The 18,948-nt window shown below is 42.5% G+C and overlaps 1 protein-coding gene across 13 annotated transcripts in view; it reads right to left on the reverse strand.

The window, feature by feature from the left end:
- Window positions 1–18,948, reverse strand: part of DOCK10 (dedicator of cytokinesis 10) — a 206,601-nt gene that overhangs the window by 91,910 nt on the left and 95,743 nt on the right. For 8 of the 13 annotated variants that reach the window (XM_081861461.1, XM_081861465.1, XM_081861460.1 and 5 more), the window contains exons 2-4: window positions 11,823–11,942; window positions 8,039–8,128; window positions 1,675–1,757 (exon numbers count right to left, since the gene is read on the reverse strand). In XM_081861461.1, the coding sequence (XP_081717587.1) occupies window positions 1,675–1,757; window positions 8,039–8,128; window positions 11,823–11,942 (293 nt within the window). The remainder of the gene's footprint in view (window positions 1–1,674; window positions 1,758–8,038; window positions 8,129–11,822; window positions 11,943–18,948) is intronic. The other 5 variants (XM_081861455.1, XM_081861462.1, XM_081861454.1 and 2 more) reach the window with 1 other exon arrangement.

Consider the following 18,948-nt stretch of genomic DNA (forward strand, 5'->3'; position numbering starts at 1 on the left):
CCAGTTAACGCAACATGCCTTGAGGGAAGGAAACAATTGAATCTTCCCAGTGCAGCGCTTCAAGGTTTCAGTCATGCTGGCAGCGTAGTATCACTGCCCGGTTCTAATTCATGTGGTTCTCAGTACAAAATCCAAAGGCAAGGTTCTGATTATTATTGAAAAATAAAAGCTCTATGGGCTATTTGGTGAAAAATAGCTTGCTGGGAGGAAGGCACTTTTAAAAAAGAAAGAAAGCTGATTTAAAACAAAAACCATCTCCTCACCAAACTTCTAAGATTCTACAATCTAATACAAGTCAGGATGGGATGAGACACAAGGTGTCCAATGAAAGGCCAACCCGTTTACTCCCAAGCTGTTATTAAGATGGAAGGGACAGGAGAGATGTAGAAGGGCAGCTGAGAAAGAGAGGCCTCAAAGTGCTGGGTCTTCTGAATCTGCCGTGCAGCTCTATGGGCTGTCCTTGTCATCAGTGGGCCAGATCAAATGGTGTCCCTGTCATACAGGGTTGACAAGTACAGGAAGCCATGAGTGAGTTCTTTACTTAGATCTACTCCCAAGGTGTTTTAAGAGGACAGGAAGAAGTGCCCGCTTCTAATAGTGCACATTTCCTTCCCTCCTTTCAGCTAACTAGATTTTTGCATGCAAACATCCTTATGGGCTTAAGCTAGCTTAATGTGGTCAGGAATGATTTGGGGGTTTTTTGTTTTTTGTTTGTTTTTGGTACAATCACAGGGGAAAATCCAGTTGGTTACCCTCTGCTGTCAAAAGGCATCAATAAGCAGAATGGGGAGGAAGGCAATTTTCAGGGGTTCCTCCTTCTCCTCCTTTCCAACCCCCTAAATCTGCCCCAAAGAGGCCCAGACCCTTCATAGCTGATTTGTGGGGGCAGGGGCATGCAGAAATGGGGAGGAATGATTGAGAATTGTCTCCCTTGTTTTAAATATTGTGTAATATTGCTTTTAATATTAATGCTGTGTTTTAATTGTTGCAATTCACCCCGGGACCTTACGGTTAGCAACATCATAATCAACAACAAGTCCCTGAGTTTCATGTGTGATCCAGGGTGGAATTAAATGTGGTGTTGTGCTAAAATGAACATTCCATCAATACAAGCATTCCAGCTTGTCAGGCAAAACTATTCCCCTCGTCCTCCCCACCATGCTGTTCTGTGGTTTCTGCTGATGTCCCCCCTGCAAGCTTCTCAGGGTGGCAGAAATTTAAAAAGCGCCCTTCCTGCTGATCTTAACATCCAAGAGCGAATAGCTTTGATATCCAAACTGCTCTCACAACTTGAAAGGGTTAAGAACCACATTATGTTTCCAGATAAATATCAATTTCTGGGAGTATGACTTGCCCAAAGACACCTGAGTTGAAGACACTTTAAGTCAAGGACACCCAGGCTCTATGCTTACATTCTTACTCACAACAGCACACCGATTTTGAGATCCAGTTCAGAGTCCATCAAGCCCATGCATTCCATGGAGATTAATTACATGATATGAATTTATTATGACTGAACTGAATGGCAGCCATAGCAGAGAATGTTGTGTATACAGTGTCCTAAGATAACTCACCAGAAGCTAGGGGCAGTTCCATAGCATAAACCTAGACACTGACATATAATTATTAAAAATAACATTAAAGCACCAGGAAAAAATATAGAGAGTCTCTTACCTTGGTAATTGTCTAAAATCTCCTGAGTACTGTTCATATCTGTAGTTTACAATGTGCCATTGGGAACTGTAATATTTACAAGCCTAAAAATAAATAAATGAGAAAGGGACACTTACATCAAGCAAATTTAGTGGTGGTGGGAATTGATAATTCATATACAGAAAAAAATGCAGATCACCTTTGTGGATGCACTCCCACATGTGCAAAAAGTTATGTATGTCCAAGAAATATACCTAGTACATACACTAGTTCTGCATCCCAAATATACCACCAAATGCTTGGTGCTATTATCACTGTTGCACCAATAAGCTGTTGGAGGGAGACCACTTCCAGGCACTGATATTTGCCATTCCCACCCACTCCCAACAGCTGATTTATTCTCTTGGAGACAACAGCTGTAGGTAAGAAAACCCTTGTGCACAGCATCTCCAAGATCTGTTCCTCGGGGAAGTAACATTCAGTCGTTGTAATCCTCCATGATTAAGTCATGCAATGAAATCAGCAGGGCTGAAGTGTGAGTAAATGGGTGAGAAGAACCTTGTAGGAAAGTACGCAACAGGCCTTTCCCTCCTGAAAAGCAGCCCTTTCCTTCAATATTGTATGGAGACTGCTGGTTATTCCCCCAAATGTAATTTCACTACCCTTGCAAGCTCACCAGTCCTAAGCTTTTCCATTCTTCCTCCTCCCTGTTTTTTCCTAATATTCCTTATGGTGCATGCAATCCCTGTTCCAGTGGAATCTGTGGCAAGACTCCAATCAAGTTAATGATTGCAGCCTCTGTGCAATTAATTATATCTCAACTGTCTTTTTATTTTTTCTTAAGCAGAACTACTTCTTTTTCCTCCACACAACTCATATTTTCCAAACCATGATTTGGCTTTGTTGCTCATCTTGGACTCACTCGTTAGCACAGTGAGGTATCTTTCAATATGTGTGTGATTCTCTCTCTGTGTGTACCCATAGTTCATCACATATCCCTCAAGGAGGATCCCTCACTGTCCAGAGGAATGGAACATTAAACATGTAAACTGTGTTGACAGCAGCAGACAGTTTTGTCTTCACACTAAAAAACATTTCCCAGTATATTATTCTAATATTATGACAAATTTGCTAAGGAATAAAAATTTCACAGGAACTTCATCAAGAAGTAAACAAAGAGAATGGACTTGATTAAATTCTGTCTTGAGAATTAGGGTTAAAGCTTTGTGGCAGGATTTAATAATTGTACAGTGCCTTAAGAGCACTACAACATTGTTTAATCAAATTGCAAGTGTGCCTAGTAGCAAGCTGATTTATGCACTGCTGTGTCAGCTGGACTGCCTTGGCTCTTTGTCCTGTGCTTGTGCCACAACATAGCTGTGGAAATAATTTTTAGATGAGAACTAGGAAATAAAAAATAAAAAGGACCACACATGCTGTTCTTCAAATTAAATCTGTGCTTTTACTCTGATTCAAATGCCCAGGGCAGGAGTCCTAGAAACATCGAGTTTATTTGATTACCAGTCCTACCACAGGTACAGAATGACCTTGAGTTAGGTTGCAAGCCAATGCTTATCTTAGTGGAGCAATGAGGCCATCTCTTCAACATCAGCCCTGCTGTGCAGACCAGCATTTTGCTAGAGCAATGGAGGAAGCAGTGGCAGAGCTTCATGCTCCGGCACCAGGGAGTGGAGAGCAGATGGGGGCAGGGGTGGCGTGCGTCCTGGGGATGTGGCACGCTGCCTGAGGGGCGGGGCGCCCAGCACGGGCGGCGGGGGTGCAGCTGCGATGGCACCCAGCTGGGATTGCACTGTCAGGGGCGATGTGCTCCCCCGCACTCCTCTTCCTCCGCCAGTGGGTGGAAGGCGTGCAGACAAATTGCTGCACTAGCCTAGAATCTGGGGGCTTCCCACTGGCTGCCAATGGTGGGAATCCACCTATCCACATAATAATAATAATAATAATAATAATAATAATAATAATAATAATAATTTATTATTTATACCCCGCCCATCTGGCTGGGCCTCCCCAGCCACTCTGGGTGGCTTCCATAAAAACCAAAAATACAGTAAAATATCACATGTTAAAAACTTCCCTGAACAGGGCTGCCTTAAGATGTCTTCTGAATGTCAGGTAGTTGTTTATTGCTTTGACATCTGCTGGAAGGGCGTTCCACAGGGCGGGGGCCACTACCGAGAAGGCCCTCTGCCTGGTTCCCTGTAGCTTTGCTTCTCGCAATGAGGGAACCGCCAGAAGGCCCTCGGAGCTGGACCTCAGTGTCCGGGCAGAATGATGGGGGTGGAGACGCTCCTTCAGGTATACTGGACCAAGGCCGTTTAGGGCTTTAAAGGTCAGCACCAACACTTTGAATTGTGCTCGGAAACATACTGGGAGCCAATGTAGGTCTTTCAAGACCGGTGTTATATGGTCTCGGCAGCCGCTCCCAGTCACCAGTCTAGCTGCCGCATTCTGGATTAGTTGTAGTTTCCGAGTCACCTTCAAAGGTAGCCCCACGTAGAGCGCATTGCAGTAGTCCAAGCGGGAGATAACCAGAGCATGCACCACTCTGGCGAGACAGTCCGCAGGCAGATAGGGTCTCAGCCTACGTACCAGATGGAGCTGGTAAACAGCTGCCCTGGACACAGATTTGACCTGTGCTTCCATGGACAGCTGTGAGTCCAAAATGACTCCCAGGCTGCGCACCTGGTCCTTCAGGGGTACAGTTACCCCATTCAGGACCAGGGAATCCTCCACACCTGCCCGCCTCCTGTCCCCCAAAAACAGTACTTCTGTCTTGTCAGGATTCAACCTCAATCCGTTAGCCGCCATCCATCCTCCAACCGCCTCCAGGCACTCACACAGGCCCTTCACTGCCTTCACTGGTTCTGATTTAAAAGAGAGGTAGAGCTGGGTATCATCCGCATACTGATGAACACCCAGCCCAAACCTCCTGATGATCTCTCCCAGCGGCTGCATGTAAATGTTGAAAAGCATGGGGGAGAGGACAGAACCCTGAGGCACCCCACATGTTTGGCAAGTGGAACAGGGAACCCCAAACCAGCAGAGTGATGCTAGTGGAAGCTGGCAGGGCTGAATGGAGGGACACCTCTGCCAAATCCACCCCATTGCCCCCAAAATGTTACAAAATGATTTCAGGGTCAGTCACTCTATCCCAGCTTTGACTGTCTGCAAAAGTCTAATAACAATAACCTCCAATGTACAATTGCTGCAAGGAGGAACAAAATAAAAGCTGTGAAGAACAGCCTTGTGTGATGAGGAGCACATTTATTAATTTTCTCCCAGTCATATCCCGCCTTTCTTCCATCATGGAATCCAAGGCAAATCCCACATTGTTCCCAAGAAGTCACCCATCCAGGTGCGGACCAGCTCAGACCTGCTTAGCTTTTGCAAGGTAGCAGTCCCATGTGCCTGCAGACATAACAAATTCCTTCCAGTAGCACCTTAAAGACCAACTAAGTCAGTTCTTGGTATGAGCTTTCGTGTGCATGCACACTTCTTCAGATACACAGACATAAATTATTATATCATAAATTATTATTATCATAAATTATTATTATTATTATATGCAGACATAAATTATTATATTGCTAACTAGCATAGATAGATAGATAGATAGATAGATAGATAGATAGATAGTGATAGATACCCAACCCAGCATATCTTTCCCACAAAATTAGAGGCAATGGGTTGTGTATCTGGACAAAGTTAATTAAACCTGATGTCACCAAAGACTTAAATTAAATCTCATTGAACTAAATGGAAACAACATGCAACCAACTTAGTCCAGATTTGACCTAATGCGAGTTCTGCATGAAATGCTGGACTGGGATATAAGGGGATCAGTCCCTTGTGTGCAGATTAGCAGGTGGACAAGAACATTCCTAGCTCTGTCCCCCCTCCCCCCGTGATTTAGGTTTTTCTGAAAGAAAGCTGGTAAACATCTGGTCCATGATAAGTGTATATTTGATTAGCAGCAATGTGTACACACTACTATATGAGCCAATGAAAAAGCCCTTTCAGTGAGTTGGATAAGGATCAGAAAAGATCCCACACTTCATTCATTTTGTAGCTGGCACATGGACAAAAACTGCATTCTTAAGAAAGGGCCAGTTTTCTTCTTTTCCACTGGCATTTCTCTTACTAGTCATTATAAGTGGGGGGAATGCAATAGTTACGCATGCATTGGAAGATCAACAGAGCATTAATTCTCAATAATATGCCATATTCACTCAAGCAATTGTAAATAGATACAGAGTTGACACATACAACTAACCACAGTTCTTGGACCTACAGTTTAATACTAAAGGGTTGCTTTTCTTCATAGAGATCAATACATCTAATGTAAACAGAACAAAAAGCACATTCAAATAACTGTAAAAGACTAGCTTTAGTATATGAAGAACTGTATCGTTTTTGGACAGCAGTGCACCACAGATGAGCACATGCAAGACGGGGCCCCTGCAAAGTTCAGATGATGTTCCAACAAGCTACTTCCTGCCAGACCACCCATCTATAAACTGGGCAGAGCCACATCTGAAAAATGGGAAAAAAATGATTATTCCTTAGTAGGATCATGCCAGATTTGGATGACAAGTCTTTAAAAAGCGTGCTGATGATATGAAGTTTTTCCTTGATACCATTATGGCATGTGTCAGCCAGGAAGGTTAGACTGGGGTAAGAATGGGAATCTAGAAGATCCTACAAATGAAAGCTGGAAACATTTCTTGAATATACTCAGGTTAGACTCAGGTCCTCTTTCTTGATAACATGCGAGAGAAAGGGGATGTTACAGTGCCCTATTTGACCCCTGTAATAAGCATGGAAAAAAGACAAAAGAATAATTAATATAATTTAACCAAGATGGGTGTGGCATTTCACGAACTTCCTCTGCAATGCACAGCAAAGTTTGTGAAAGTGAAAACAAATCAAATATTATTCTAGCCAAGGTCCATGGCAAACCTGCAGCAATTGTACCAATAAAACAAAACAGATCTATATGAGCCAACATTCATGATTTAAGAGAGAGGTTACCAGAGACAAGTGGCCAGTTGATGCAAGTTACATCATATAGCATTCTAAATATTGTTCATAATTAGCATGCAAAATAAATATCCATAACATTGAAAAGGCATAAATGTAAAACCAGTTATTATATACTATTATGTATTTCCAGGATTTTTAAAAGTGAATGTAAAGGAAAATGTGTCTCCACAGAACCTGAGGTTAAATTCCAGGAAGTCTGTCCTGTGGGTATCATCTGTAAGCAGGGCATACCACTTTGTGGCTCTGTTATGAGGAAACAATATTTTCAATATCTTACTAATCATTCCATCAGGCACCTCAACTATATGGGCTGGAATAAAGGAATCCTTACATCAGCCTCCCAGAGCCTTCTATAACCTCCCATAGCCCTCTATATGTTGTTAGACTAAAACTCCTACCAGACGCCAGTCATTGGTCATGTTGTCTTAGGCTGATGAGAGTTTTGGTCCAAAATATCTGAGATGCATCAGGTTGGGGAAGGTTGTCCTTCATTTCTGAATGACCTTTATTACTGCTGATGGTAACAAAGCACATCCTTATTCTGAACCTTAGCAATACTTTCAGTCTCAGCAGAGGAAAGAAAAGCCTGGGTGCTACTAAATACTTTGTGCTGAGGTTTTCGTTTACTTGCTATATATAGACTTGGAAATGGAAAGTGGAACAGTTTAAAGCCCTTATCCTGAGACTGTTCCATTAACCAAATTCCCATTGAAATCATAATTCCATCTCCCTGCATTTGTCATTGTGCCGCTGCTTTCACACTTCCTTTGGCTCCATGGAAGGCTTCAGTCTAAGCGACAACTTGCCAGTTCGCAATAATTTCCAGATAGAATATGTCATGTTCCGCTCTGAAAGTCATTGCTTTTCTAATAAAAGCAAGGAAGCCAGTGCTGGCTTTGCTACTGTGTTGAGTATCATGTTTCAACTCCCGCCTCACCTTTTCTGAAGATCACAACTGGAAACAGGATACTTTCCCAAATGGTATACTTGCTAAGTTAGGACAACAGCTACTCCACACTGTGTGGACTAGTGATTCATGTGGAGGGGCCATAGCTCAGTGGTAGAGAATCTGCTTTCCATTCAGAAGGTCTCACGTTCAACCCCTGATATCTCCAGCTAGGGATGGGAATGTCCCCTGTCTGAAATCCTGGAGAGGCAGGTACAATACAGTGTAGACTGTATTGGGCTAAATCCCATCAAGATGCTATTGTTCATGCCTTCTTGAAAGGCCATAACATTGTTTAATCTTTAATTAAAATAAAATCCACTGCAACAACGGTACCTATGTAAGGTCAAGGAGATAAAACAAATGTTAATTTACCTCTTTAACAAACAAATGCTCTGCTTTTTGCTCTGTATCTTCAGAAACTGATGAGTACAGTGTTCTTATTTCCCAGGGAACTGTGGCTATCTGCAATTAAACAAAAGAGATTCAAAATGTTTCAGCATTCTCATTTTAGTCTAATAGGGAAGTGGAACAGGGATCTGCTATATAGAGATGGATAACCTGGTTCTGAGACAAGTGATACAGCAATGGAGTCCTTTGCTTCCCCAACATCATAGCATTTGAGCTAGAGAATAAGACTTTCCAGTGGATAGCTCAGTCAGTAGAGCATGAGACTCTTAATCTCAGGGTTGTAGGTTTGAGCCCCACATTGGGGAAAAGATATCTGCATTGTAGAGGTTGGACTTAGATGACCCTCATGGTCCCTTCCAACTCTACAAGTCTATGAAACTGTTAACAGAACAATTTGCTTCATCAGCTCAACATGAATTGTATCGGAGGGATGTTGATACCCCTGAAAGCAATTGCTACTTTTGCATCCTGCTGAAAATGAATTTTCAATGAAATTGATAAATATATTCCTTCTCACATATATCTCAATATCTAATAATGTTCTTTCACACAGAACTACCTGTTTAGTGGCATAAACAGGGAACATTTTGTGAAACATCACAATTTCACAGCATGATTGTGGGGATTAAGGAGCGGAACTGGAAAGTATTTTGCAAGGTAATGTGTTCTATATAAATTATTAGTATTTATGCAGAACATGTCACCAGGCAAAATGCTTTGCAATCCCCATTAATCATGTAATCCCCATAATCATGTTGTGAAATTGATTGTTATTATATTATTCAGCGTGAAGGAGTACCTGTAGCGATCAGAGATGTGCTTTTGCATTTAACCCATTGGACTTGGAGATGAAAAATGCCATCTCTGATTAAAGGAAGCTGGAAGGAAAACTGACAGCTCTACACAGCTTAGAGCAGGGATGGCCAATGTGTCATTCTCCAGATGTTGTTGGACTCCAGCTCCCATTATCCCTGGTTTATGAGCATGGCTCTAGCCCTTTCCCTGAAGAAAGGGAAACTCAAACAACAGAAGGCTTAAACCAAAGTCACTCTCTTTGAAGATTGACTGTAGTCAGGAACCAACTGCAAAGATTCTTTGGGGCAAGTTTGGGCTTGCGCATTGTGGGAGATGGGAAGAATCCGGGAAAAGTTGCCTTAAATCCCCAGTTCCTCTCTGAAGTTCAGTCTTGTATATTTCATGCCATGCGGATGTGGCATGAATGTGGATATGGATGGGAGGAGGAAGTAGTAACCACCAGTCAGAGAGACAAGGGGGCCAGGTGCCAAACATCTGGCAAGTTGACCACACTGCTGTGAAAATTGTATAAACAAATGTTGTGGCTCCATTTATCAGGTTGGAGACAGAAATTATTCAGCTGTTTTGCCCAAATAACGCACTAAAATTCATGTTTGAAATGTATGGGCAGCTTGTGGATTAAAAGCCGTTGTTCTAATATGCACCACATTCTCCTAAATGAACAGATAATAACTTAAAAGGAATTCAAGACTCAAAATTTAGAAAGAACTGGGGTATGAAGAATCCTGTGCTCCTCTCAGTATTGTTCTTCAAGTTGCAATGAACTTCCCTTCTGAGAATTAGGCGTGCTCAGACCACTAGCTTCAAACTCTGCCACAAAAGTACTTCCTGTTCAGTAGAGTAATTGTGTTTCTAAACTGCTGCAGTTTATATTAGTCTGAAATGAGTTGATTTTAGCATCTGACAAGGGCAGCAAATAGTTTGGGGTTGTAACAGCTCACATTTTTAAATGGAAACATTCTCTCACCAAAGGTTGTAGAAATGAAAACACAGCTCTAGAGAAAGAAACAGATCTGCACAGATCTTCATTTGGGGGAGCAGCCCAATACTCACAGCATGCCCAGGGGATGTAGCCCCCTGAAAGCAGTTGCTGAGCAACCTAGTTAATGCTCTCTGAGAAGCTCTGCTGCATGCCCATCTCAGAGACATTGGCCATCATGCCAGGTCCCCTCTCCAATGAGCAATGGGATACAATGATACTTTGCAGTCTTATAGCGTGCTATCTCTATTTTTTTGTGATTCAGAATTACTACCCTTACTAAGCATGGAGGATAAACAGAAATTCTCATGAGTTAGAGAGGTTTACTATGGCAAAGTAAGATTGCACCTCAACTGGAAACTGGCTGAGCCTCCCTAGAGAGATACATCTCAGAATCAGATCTCTTGATCAAAAGATGAGGTGGCTAAAACTCATTGCCTGCTATTATTAAAATGCACCACTTTCAATGCCTTCTGGTACAGAAAGAAGCAAAAGCCTAAATCATTCATGATAACATTTCAGCACCCAAATCAAAATATTTAATGAACTAATTTGCAAAATGGCTTGAATGAACTGCATGGGATGGGATCTTGACCTTGAATTGGATTGACCTACCACAGATGGAAATGCTCTTTCCCTCCACAGGCTTTTGATTACCTGGTTAGGTGGGGGATGTGTGTGTGTGTGTGTGTGTGTGTGTGTGTGTATCCCAAAATTTACTTGAGGGGAAATTGAAGCAAATCTGCCAGAGAGAGGGGATCCATCTCAAAAAGCTCTCATTCTGAGAGAAGTGTTGAGATTGTTGGACCCTGTACCCTTCTAGCAAGGCTTTGAGAAAAGAATCCCCTTCTTTCACATTTGGTATCACAGTAGTGGGAAAGAACCCACAACTTTGACACCGGTGCTAAAGTTTTCCAACACTAATCTCTCAAGCTCAATACCTTTCAGTAGGCAGTGAATTAGGTAGCTTATGAGATGTTTTATTTTCCTAGGCTAAGTACTGCGGGAACAAATAATCTTCTAGTTTGTCCTGAATTTAAATGCTTCCATTTCCAGATCTGTAAGTCATTATGCTACAAAAATGAAAACTACTGAACTGAGCTGAAACTTTGGTCATTCCTGGATGTGGTGGAGCAGAAGGAGAAGAATTATTTCTCATTAAGTACTATGGATTACTGGGCTATGGCAATAAGTACAGGGAAAATGTAACCTGGGTGGATAAACACCACACCATAGGAAGAGCAGTTATACCCAGTGCTCAACCATGCTTGCCACTATGTGTGTGGCACTTTCCTTTCATGACCATGACGAGCTACTGGTCTTCCATCCAACTTTGAAGCTGTGGAGGTGGACAGAGATCATCCTGGCAAATGTGCCAAAGCTGGCTGGAAGGCTGAGGATTGTTTGACAGTGATGTGGGCCAAGGCTCCTGGAGGGTCTAACCAGCAGGGAAGTCTGGTGGGGGCAGTTCTACACCAATGCTTACAATTACTCTTCCAGAGGCGATCCCAATGAGCTACACCCCTCACTATCTCCTTCCCTTGGGGAAGCCCTGTCTTGGACATTGATGTGTGAAAGTGTTCAAGCGGCAACACCCAACTTACCAGGGAAGTTGTTGTGAGAGATGAAGGGTGAATTTGGTAACTACATTTGGCTTTAAAGCTAAAGAGCAGGTTTTTGCTAGGAAAGGAGTTGGACAAGTGGGAAACTGCTTGGACCCATGCCTAGAAAGCACAAGTCAAGTGGAAAAATACTTAGCCCTATGCTTTCAAGAAACAGGACAAGCAAAACTACGGACATGCTCTAATATCCATGTATATATCTCATTGGGTTTAAAGGTTTTCTGATGTAGAACTACATTGCTCTCTTCTGCAATAAGAACTAGTCCAGTTTAACCAGGAGCTCTAGAGGGGAAATGGTGTTGGGTGAGCTCTGGCTTCATTTGTCGCTTACCGAAAAATCATCATCTGGGAACAGGATGAGTTCCTTGAGACCGTCGTTTTCAACAGTCTTCTCAATCTCCCCAATGACAGTTTCATAATCCAAAGGCTCTAGAAGTTTGGGTTTCTCCTGCTGATGAAACAGAAACAAGATGCAAGAACAACATTAAGCTGAGCTGACATCTTCTTTGGAGCCTCAGTTTCTAATATATAAACAATATATACACAGTATGAGATCTGCTGCTTTCATGCACAGCAAGATGTGCTGAGAAAAAGCACACACCGAGACAAAAGCATCATCGGCTGGTCAAAATGTTCATTATTAGCCTGATTTATCCCTGATAGTTAGCTTGCTCAAGGAGGGGTGGTGGATAATTATAGCATGTGGAAATAATATCAAATCATCCTACACATCCTACACACATCAACACATTTAGCTCAGGAACTTGTCCTTTAAAATAAAAAAATACATACATAATGCCTTATCACAGCTCACGGGCAATATTCTCAGTAAATTTGCTGCAGAACAGCCTGTTGTAATTTCAAATGTTTCCCTGAGCTGCACACTTATTCCCCCCCCCCCCGCCACATTACTCTTTTATGCTTGGACACATTTTAAATTCATGTGGCTTACTAGAAATAGAAATAAAAAGTACTATTGCTCTATTTAACTTGGCATTTATCCTGATCTCTTTGTCAGGATAAAGTATTTTTCAGTCAGCCCCATTCCATTGCCAGTCAGAAGCTGGACTATATCTTCATAAGCCATCGTGAAAGCATTGTTATTGCTGAAGTGCAATATTAGCCTTTTAAAAAAAAGTGCTCAGGAGAAGCAGTCAAATAAAAGGTAAATCTTCATGTAATAATAAAATGTGTGTAGGGGAGGGGTTATTCTTGTTTTTATTATGTATTTTGTCTTTTCTATCTTGTATTTTTATGGTGTGAACTGCTCTGAGATCTAAGGATAAAGGGCAGTATACAAATTAATAAATCATAATCATAATCATAATCATAATCATAATCATAATCATAATTCATGTGCCACACACCCACACCAGCTGGGGAGCCCACTAAGTAGGCAAATGAGTTTGCAATGTAAGATTATGGCTACAGTCCTAACTCTCGTTCACCTGGAAGGAAAACCCATTGAATTTAGCAGAGTTTACTTTTGTGTATACATAGCTAGGATTTTGCTGTTCATGTTAGCTGGGTGGTGGTGATCATGCCCATTGCTATGTTGCACTAGGGATGGCTGGGCACATGAATGCAGAAGATCCCCACACCCTTTCCAGCTTGGGCTTGACTGTTTGGTGGCAAACCTTTGGATGTGAAAAGGAGAACAAGGGATTGTTATGACCTGTTGAAGGGGTACACAGATAGGTCAGCAACTAAGGCCTTGGTTCTGAACACAGATGAACTGAAGGAAAGGCATGGGGGCCTGGTAACCATACAGCTTGGCTTAGCTACCTAGGCCAGCCAAAATGTGTGGTCCTCTAGGTGATGAGTCAATGTGGAACCACAGTCGGGGGAAATATTTGACAAACCATAATATATGCAGATCCACCGCACAGAAATCACTGGGTGAAGTATTTGTCTCATCTAAAAAAAAAAACCAATTCCGTGGCAAGGCCCTCAAACCAGCCCCTCGTTAGAATAAAATTCACACTGACACAGAATTTTGGTTTAAGGTTATTGGGCAAAATTTTAGGCCACAACTTTACTGATTACAGAAATGTGAGCGGTATTGGCTTAGGCATTGGCAAAGGACTATATTGGACTCCTGCCCTCTTTGCAGGAAGTCAGTAAGGGTAAACCACCCAAAGAGGAAGCTACATCAGGGGAACCCGTCTGTAGCTCTCCTCCGTGTCCCCAGAGGCCTGGTATGGCCCTAGCCCCTCAAGCGGACTTCGGATAGGATCCAGGCCCTGGATTCCTTTAATGGAATACCCTTGGCTGACCTCCCCTACCCCGTAAATCAATAAACCAATGCCTAACCGCCAAACCTTACAAAGTTGTGACAATTGCTAAGAGGTAGGCGAAAACCAAGTGGCCAATGCCAATCTGCCAAATGGAAAAATTCCTACCTGCCCCCCAACCCAAAATAGGCGACCAACCAAAGTCCAAAGCAAGGCCAGGGGACATCTAAAATAAAGAGTTGGTGGGTGTTTGGCAGTGCGAAGAAGGTGCCTGACATGCGTCACTATGCCATTTTATATCCCCTCACGATCGCCCCACACAAAAGTGATTGGCCAAGAAGCTGGCGTGATCATGGTGCCACCCTGGCATGACGGCATTACTCCACCCACGCCGGGGGGGGGGGGAGGAACCGGCCTGGGGGTCTGCTGGCAACCAGGACCATCCTTAAAGATGATCCCACTTGCCTGCAACTGAAACTGCATTTGTGTTAACAGAGCTTCCCCATCCTCTCTTCTACCCCAACCCCTGGAGCAGATCTGGGGGGTGCATGGGGGGTGGGGCTGCAGCAGGAGGGAGAAGTTTCATTGTACAAACAGAAGTCTATCAAGCAAGCAAAACATCAACTCTACAGTTTGTTTTTATAGGACTGAACACAGTGATATTCAGGCACCTAAATTCTTTGAACAACAAAAAACACACAGAGAAAAGACTTTTGAGGCACTTCAAATATTTATCTGAAGTTTACAGAGGTAATGTGAGGTGAGTACGCAAGTCTTATTCAAAATACAGTATTCAAATAAGATATCAGATAAAGGAGATAGTGAAATCCTACCAATTCAGTTACACTAGAATGGTCCCTAGCGTTTTAGCTGACTTCTAAGAAGTTCTAAGATCAAGGTTACTGCGGGTGTTCTGGGTGTGATGTTGCTGTCTCAAAGAGCATTAGTAAAGAAAAGTTGCCAGTATTATATTACAAACTTGAAAGCAATGGGATAGAAAGCCAAGCAGGGAAAGTGCAAACTGTACAGAAATCTTGATTTTGGATGGTCATTGTATTAGCTTATGCAGCAAAGAGAAATTGGTTTTACTGAAGTTACTCCATGTTTATGAGATTCACATTTCTTACTACTACAGCACATTTTGTCTGAATCTTGTCTATGTTTTCCATTTGTTTTTCTTACCCTTGAGTTCTGTGTCCCTATTGCCAGTGAAAAACATTCTACCCCTCTGGTATTACACTGGTGCCACCACCATCACAACTTGTGAAATGAGGCAATTGCTAGACTTCCCATGTGTTAGTTCAGCTATGCTTCCCCAAAACTCCAGAGTCATGTACTGGACAGTTCTAAACTGGATCTTGTAGAGCCATTCCAATGCTGCATGGTATATTACTTCCTTTAGATAAGTATATTGTTACGAAGCATTATTTTACCAGAACTGTAGTAATGGACAGTTAAGGAAAATAGATTCATTCATTTTAAACCAATGTGATTTTTAGTATTAAGTGATCCAAACCTATCCAAGAATATTTCATACTATTATGTGAACCACTTAGATTATTATTATTTTTTTGGAGGGAGGGGATTAAGCGGTATATAAATCTTTCCAAGTAAATAAAATATCCTATATGCTCTATATGTTTTGGCAGAAGCTTGGCAAAAATGGCACTATAACACAAGGCAAGTGGAGAATAGCTTTGCACACTTAGTCCAACTAACTTTAAAGGGCAATTGGATAGCGCAAAGCTCACAAATAATTTGAAGATGGCTGCTGTGTGATGTGGTGCTTTTTCGTGTACTTCAAAGAAAGAGGGAGCTGAATTCATGATGTTGATGACCAATTGCATGGAAGCCCTACATAATGCAATTTCTCTTTCTCAACATATGGATGGGGGGGGGGGCAGAGAACGGGGCCAGTGATTCCCAGACTCGCCCCCACCCACTTCATGGACCACTTGAAAATTGCTGCAGGTCTTGGTGGGCTCACTTAATGATTTTTCTGCCTGTTGTAGCAATTGTGATTCCATAGAATTCAAACTGTAGTACAATAAAATACAACATAAGAAATAAAAGAAGCAATTAAAAATGCAATTAAAATCAATATGATGGGCTGTCTCTCATCTACAACCACAAATCCACAGACACCACAGACAACCAGACACCACAGACCACCAGAATGAAAGTTACAGACCACAGTTTGGGAACCCCTGAATTTTGTTTCAGAAATGAGATGGGGGATCAATATCTGAACTCTTCCCTATGCTCCCAGCTGCAGGACCCTAAATAATCCAGAGTTCTAAAGTTCAGGATATGCAGTCTGAGTAGTGCTGATTTCATTCTTTGCAGAGAAAATTGGTTGTGATTTGGCAAACAAAGCCCTGCAATTCACTTCCCTTCTCCTTGCATTTTGAGAGGTTTTCTCTGTGTTTGAGATGGAAAATCCTGATAATTTTTGCTACCATTTTATCTCTGCACCAAGATCCTTGGGATAAAAAGCAGTCAGGAAAGTCTTACAGCGTTTGAATTAGTGCATTTCTTTCTTGCAATGTATTCTGGGAGATTTGTAATGGAGTTTATTCTAATTTAAAGCGCCAACAGTCTCAGGATTGTCTCGCCTGAATTTAACTTGTCTGGCTCTCCTGGAAATGAACCAATTAGGCAATCTCTGTGCCAAGGCTGAATGATGCAGGATTGGATTTTGATAGTGCTGTTTTGATATTTGCTAGCTTAAATGAGTAATGAATTACGTTAGCGAGATGCAGATGATGTGACTATAAAAAGAGGCACTCACCAGCAAGCTCCTACTATTACACTCAATTTCTACAGACTATTTATTCACTAGGCTGCAAAATGGAGCCTTCCATATTCATTCTCAATAGACAAGCTATCGTTAACAGGCACCTGGGTCTGAGCTAGTGCCAGAACCAAAGAGAATTCCCCCCTACAATTCACAGCTGTTATATATGCACTGGCTTCAATGTTATGTAGCTTGTTAATGATTAAATCAAGTCCCACCTCCTACAATTTCTCATTGTATGTTCCAGTCACAGCGTTGCGGCTCTTCCAGCAATGATGACTAAAAATATCCTCATAATTGATTTCATAGAAGCAGACACAGTGCATCCATAGCTTGCCTGAGGTCCCAAAATTTGACCAGTCTCAGAGAGCTCTTCTTTGGAGCAATGGGGCAAAACAGCACATTCAGATGCAATGCAAGTTAAATCGCACCTTCAGATGGGCGACGGAGGTAGCAGCCTATCCAGAACCTCCCGCCTTCAATTAAGCTTTTAATTAGAGTAACAAGGAACGCTAAAGAAGATAGTTTGCAGTCTTTGCAACTAACGCACAGCTTTCATCCATTGAACATAAGACCTGGCCTTGATCTGACAAAAGTTTCAAACGGTCAAATATATACAAGGATAAAGATTAGGTCAGGAGAGGTCGAAGAAAGAGAAAGCTCCCAGCAACGTGCAGGAGCGAAAACAAGGAGCGGCTGAAACTGAAGGCAAGTTCTGCTTCATTTTATCCCCTGGCACAAGCCCTATTACTTTGCTGCAGTAAACCGTTCTGATTTATTAGTCATTTATAACTTCTTTGAGGGTGACGAGGGTACTGGAGACAGCCTCGGTATTTCTGCTCGCAAATATAAGGGGGAAGGCACCACAGGACAGAAGCGTTAAAAGCCCTAAAGCTGAGAACTAAAGACGGAAAAGGGAGCAGAAACCCTAGAGGCCCACCGAGATAAGCATGAAACCTTGCTTGTAAAACAACCCTCCCCACCTTTCGAAGGTGGGAAACTGGAAGATAAACATAATCCGTCTTGTAATTGAGCCAAGTGAAGCCAAAAAACCCAGGACTAAGAGATTCCAACAAACTGCCCCCAATTACCTTTTTCCACGCTCAACATGGTCCTCACAAGAAAGAACTATATGGACCTGGGAATTGCACCAATATCACCTCAGGGGGAGTGGGAGCCCCAAAGGAAGCAAAGTAAAATCACCAATTACTTCCCCCGTAAAGAAGGGAATAAGAATCCACAGCACAAGAGCACTCCAAAAGAAATTGCCCCTACTGTGCTGGATTGGTCAATAGAATCATAGAATCATAGAATCATAGAGTTGGAAGAGACCACAAGGGCCATCGAGTCCAACCCCCTGCCAAGCAGGAAACACCATCAGAGCACTCCTGACATATGGTTGTCAAGCCTCTGCTTAAAGACCTCCAAAGAAGGAGACTCCACCACACTCCTTGGCAGCAAATTCCACTGTCGAACAGCTCTTACTGTCAGGAAGTTCTTCCTAATGTTTAGGTGGAATCTTTTTTCTTGTAGTTTGGAACCATTGCTCCGTGTCCGCTTCTCTGGAGCAGCAGAAAACAACCTTTCTCCCTCCTCTATGTGACATCCTTTTATATAGTTGAACATGGCTATCACCCCTTAACCTCCTCTTCTCCAGGCTAAACATGCCCAGCTCCCTTAGCCGTTCTTCATAAGGCATCGTTTCCAGGCCTTTGACCATTTTGGTTGCCCTCCTCTGGACACGTTCCAGTTTGTCAGTGTCCTTCTTGAACTGTGGTGCCCAGAACTGGACACAGTACTCCAGGTGAGTTCTGACCAGAGCAGAATACAGTGGCACTATTACTTCCCTTGATCTAGATGCTATACTCCTATTGATGCAGCCCAGAATTGCATTGGCTTTTTTAGCTGCCGCATCACACTGTTGGCTCATGTCAAGTTTGTGGTCAACCAATACAACGCAAAGACTTACAAACTGAGCATGAAAGACCAAATTATTCCATGAGCTGGGCGCAGGAACTGGACCTAGCTGAGAACGCCTTGATGACCAATTCCCCTAACCCCAATGACCTCGAGCACCAAAAATCAACTCAGAATCTCAGGGAAAACCAGCAAGACCCTCAGAATCTCAGGGAAAACCTGCAAGACCCTCAGCCCACAGCGAATGCCAACAGTATAGAAGAGAGGGGTGACCAGTTACATGATCAAATAAATCAGATACGCTCAGAAAAACAACAACTTCCTAGCAGTAACAAATGGCCTACTCCTGACGCTTGTGGAGAATTTCAAACAAGCAAAAAGAGCCACAGATCAGACCCTGGACTCAGAATCCACATACCACCCAGAAAACCGGAACCCAAGACGAAGAAAACTAAAAACATCAAAAATTTTAAGCTGTCTAGAAAAACCCAACACATCAGCAAAAAACA

The sequence above is a fragment of the Podarcis erhardii genome, assembly GCF_964252035.2.
Source record: "Podarcis erhardii genome assembly, chromosome: 5".
In the NCBI taxonomy this organism is placed as follows: Eukaryota; Metazoa; Chordata; class Lepidosauria; order Squamata; family Lacertidae; genus Podarcis; species Podarcis erhardii.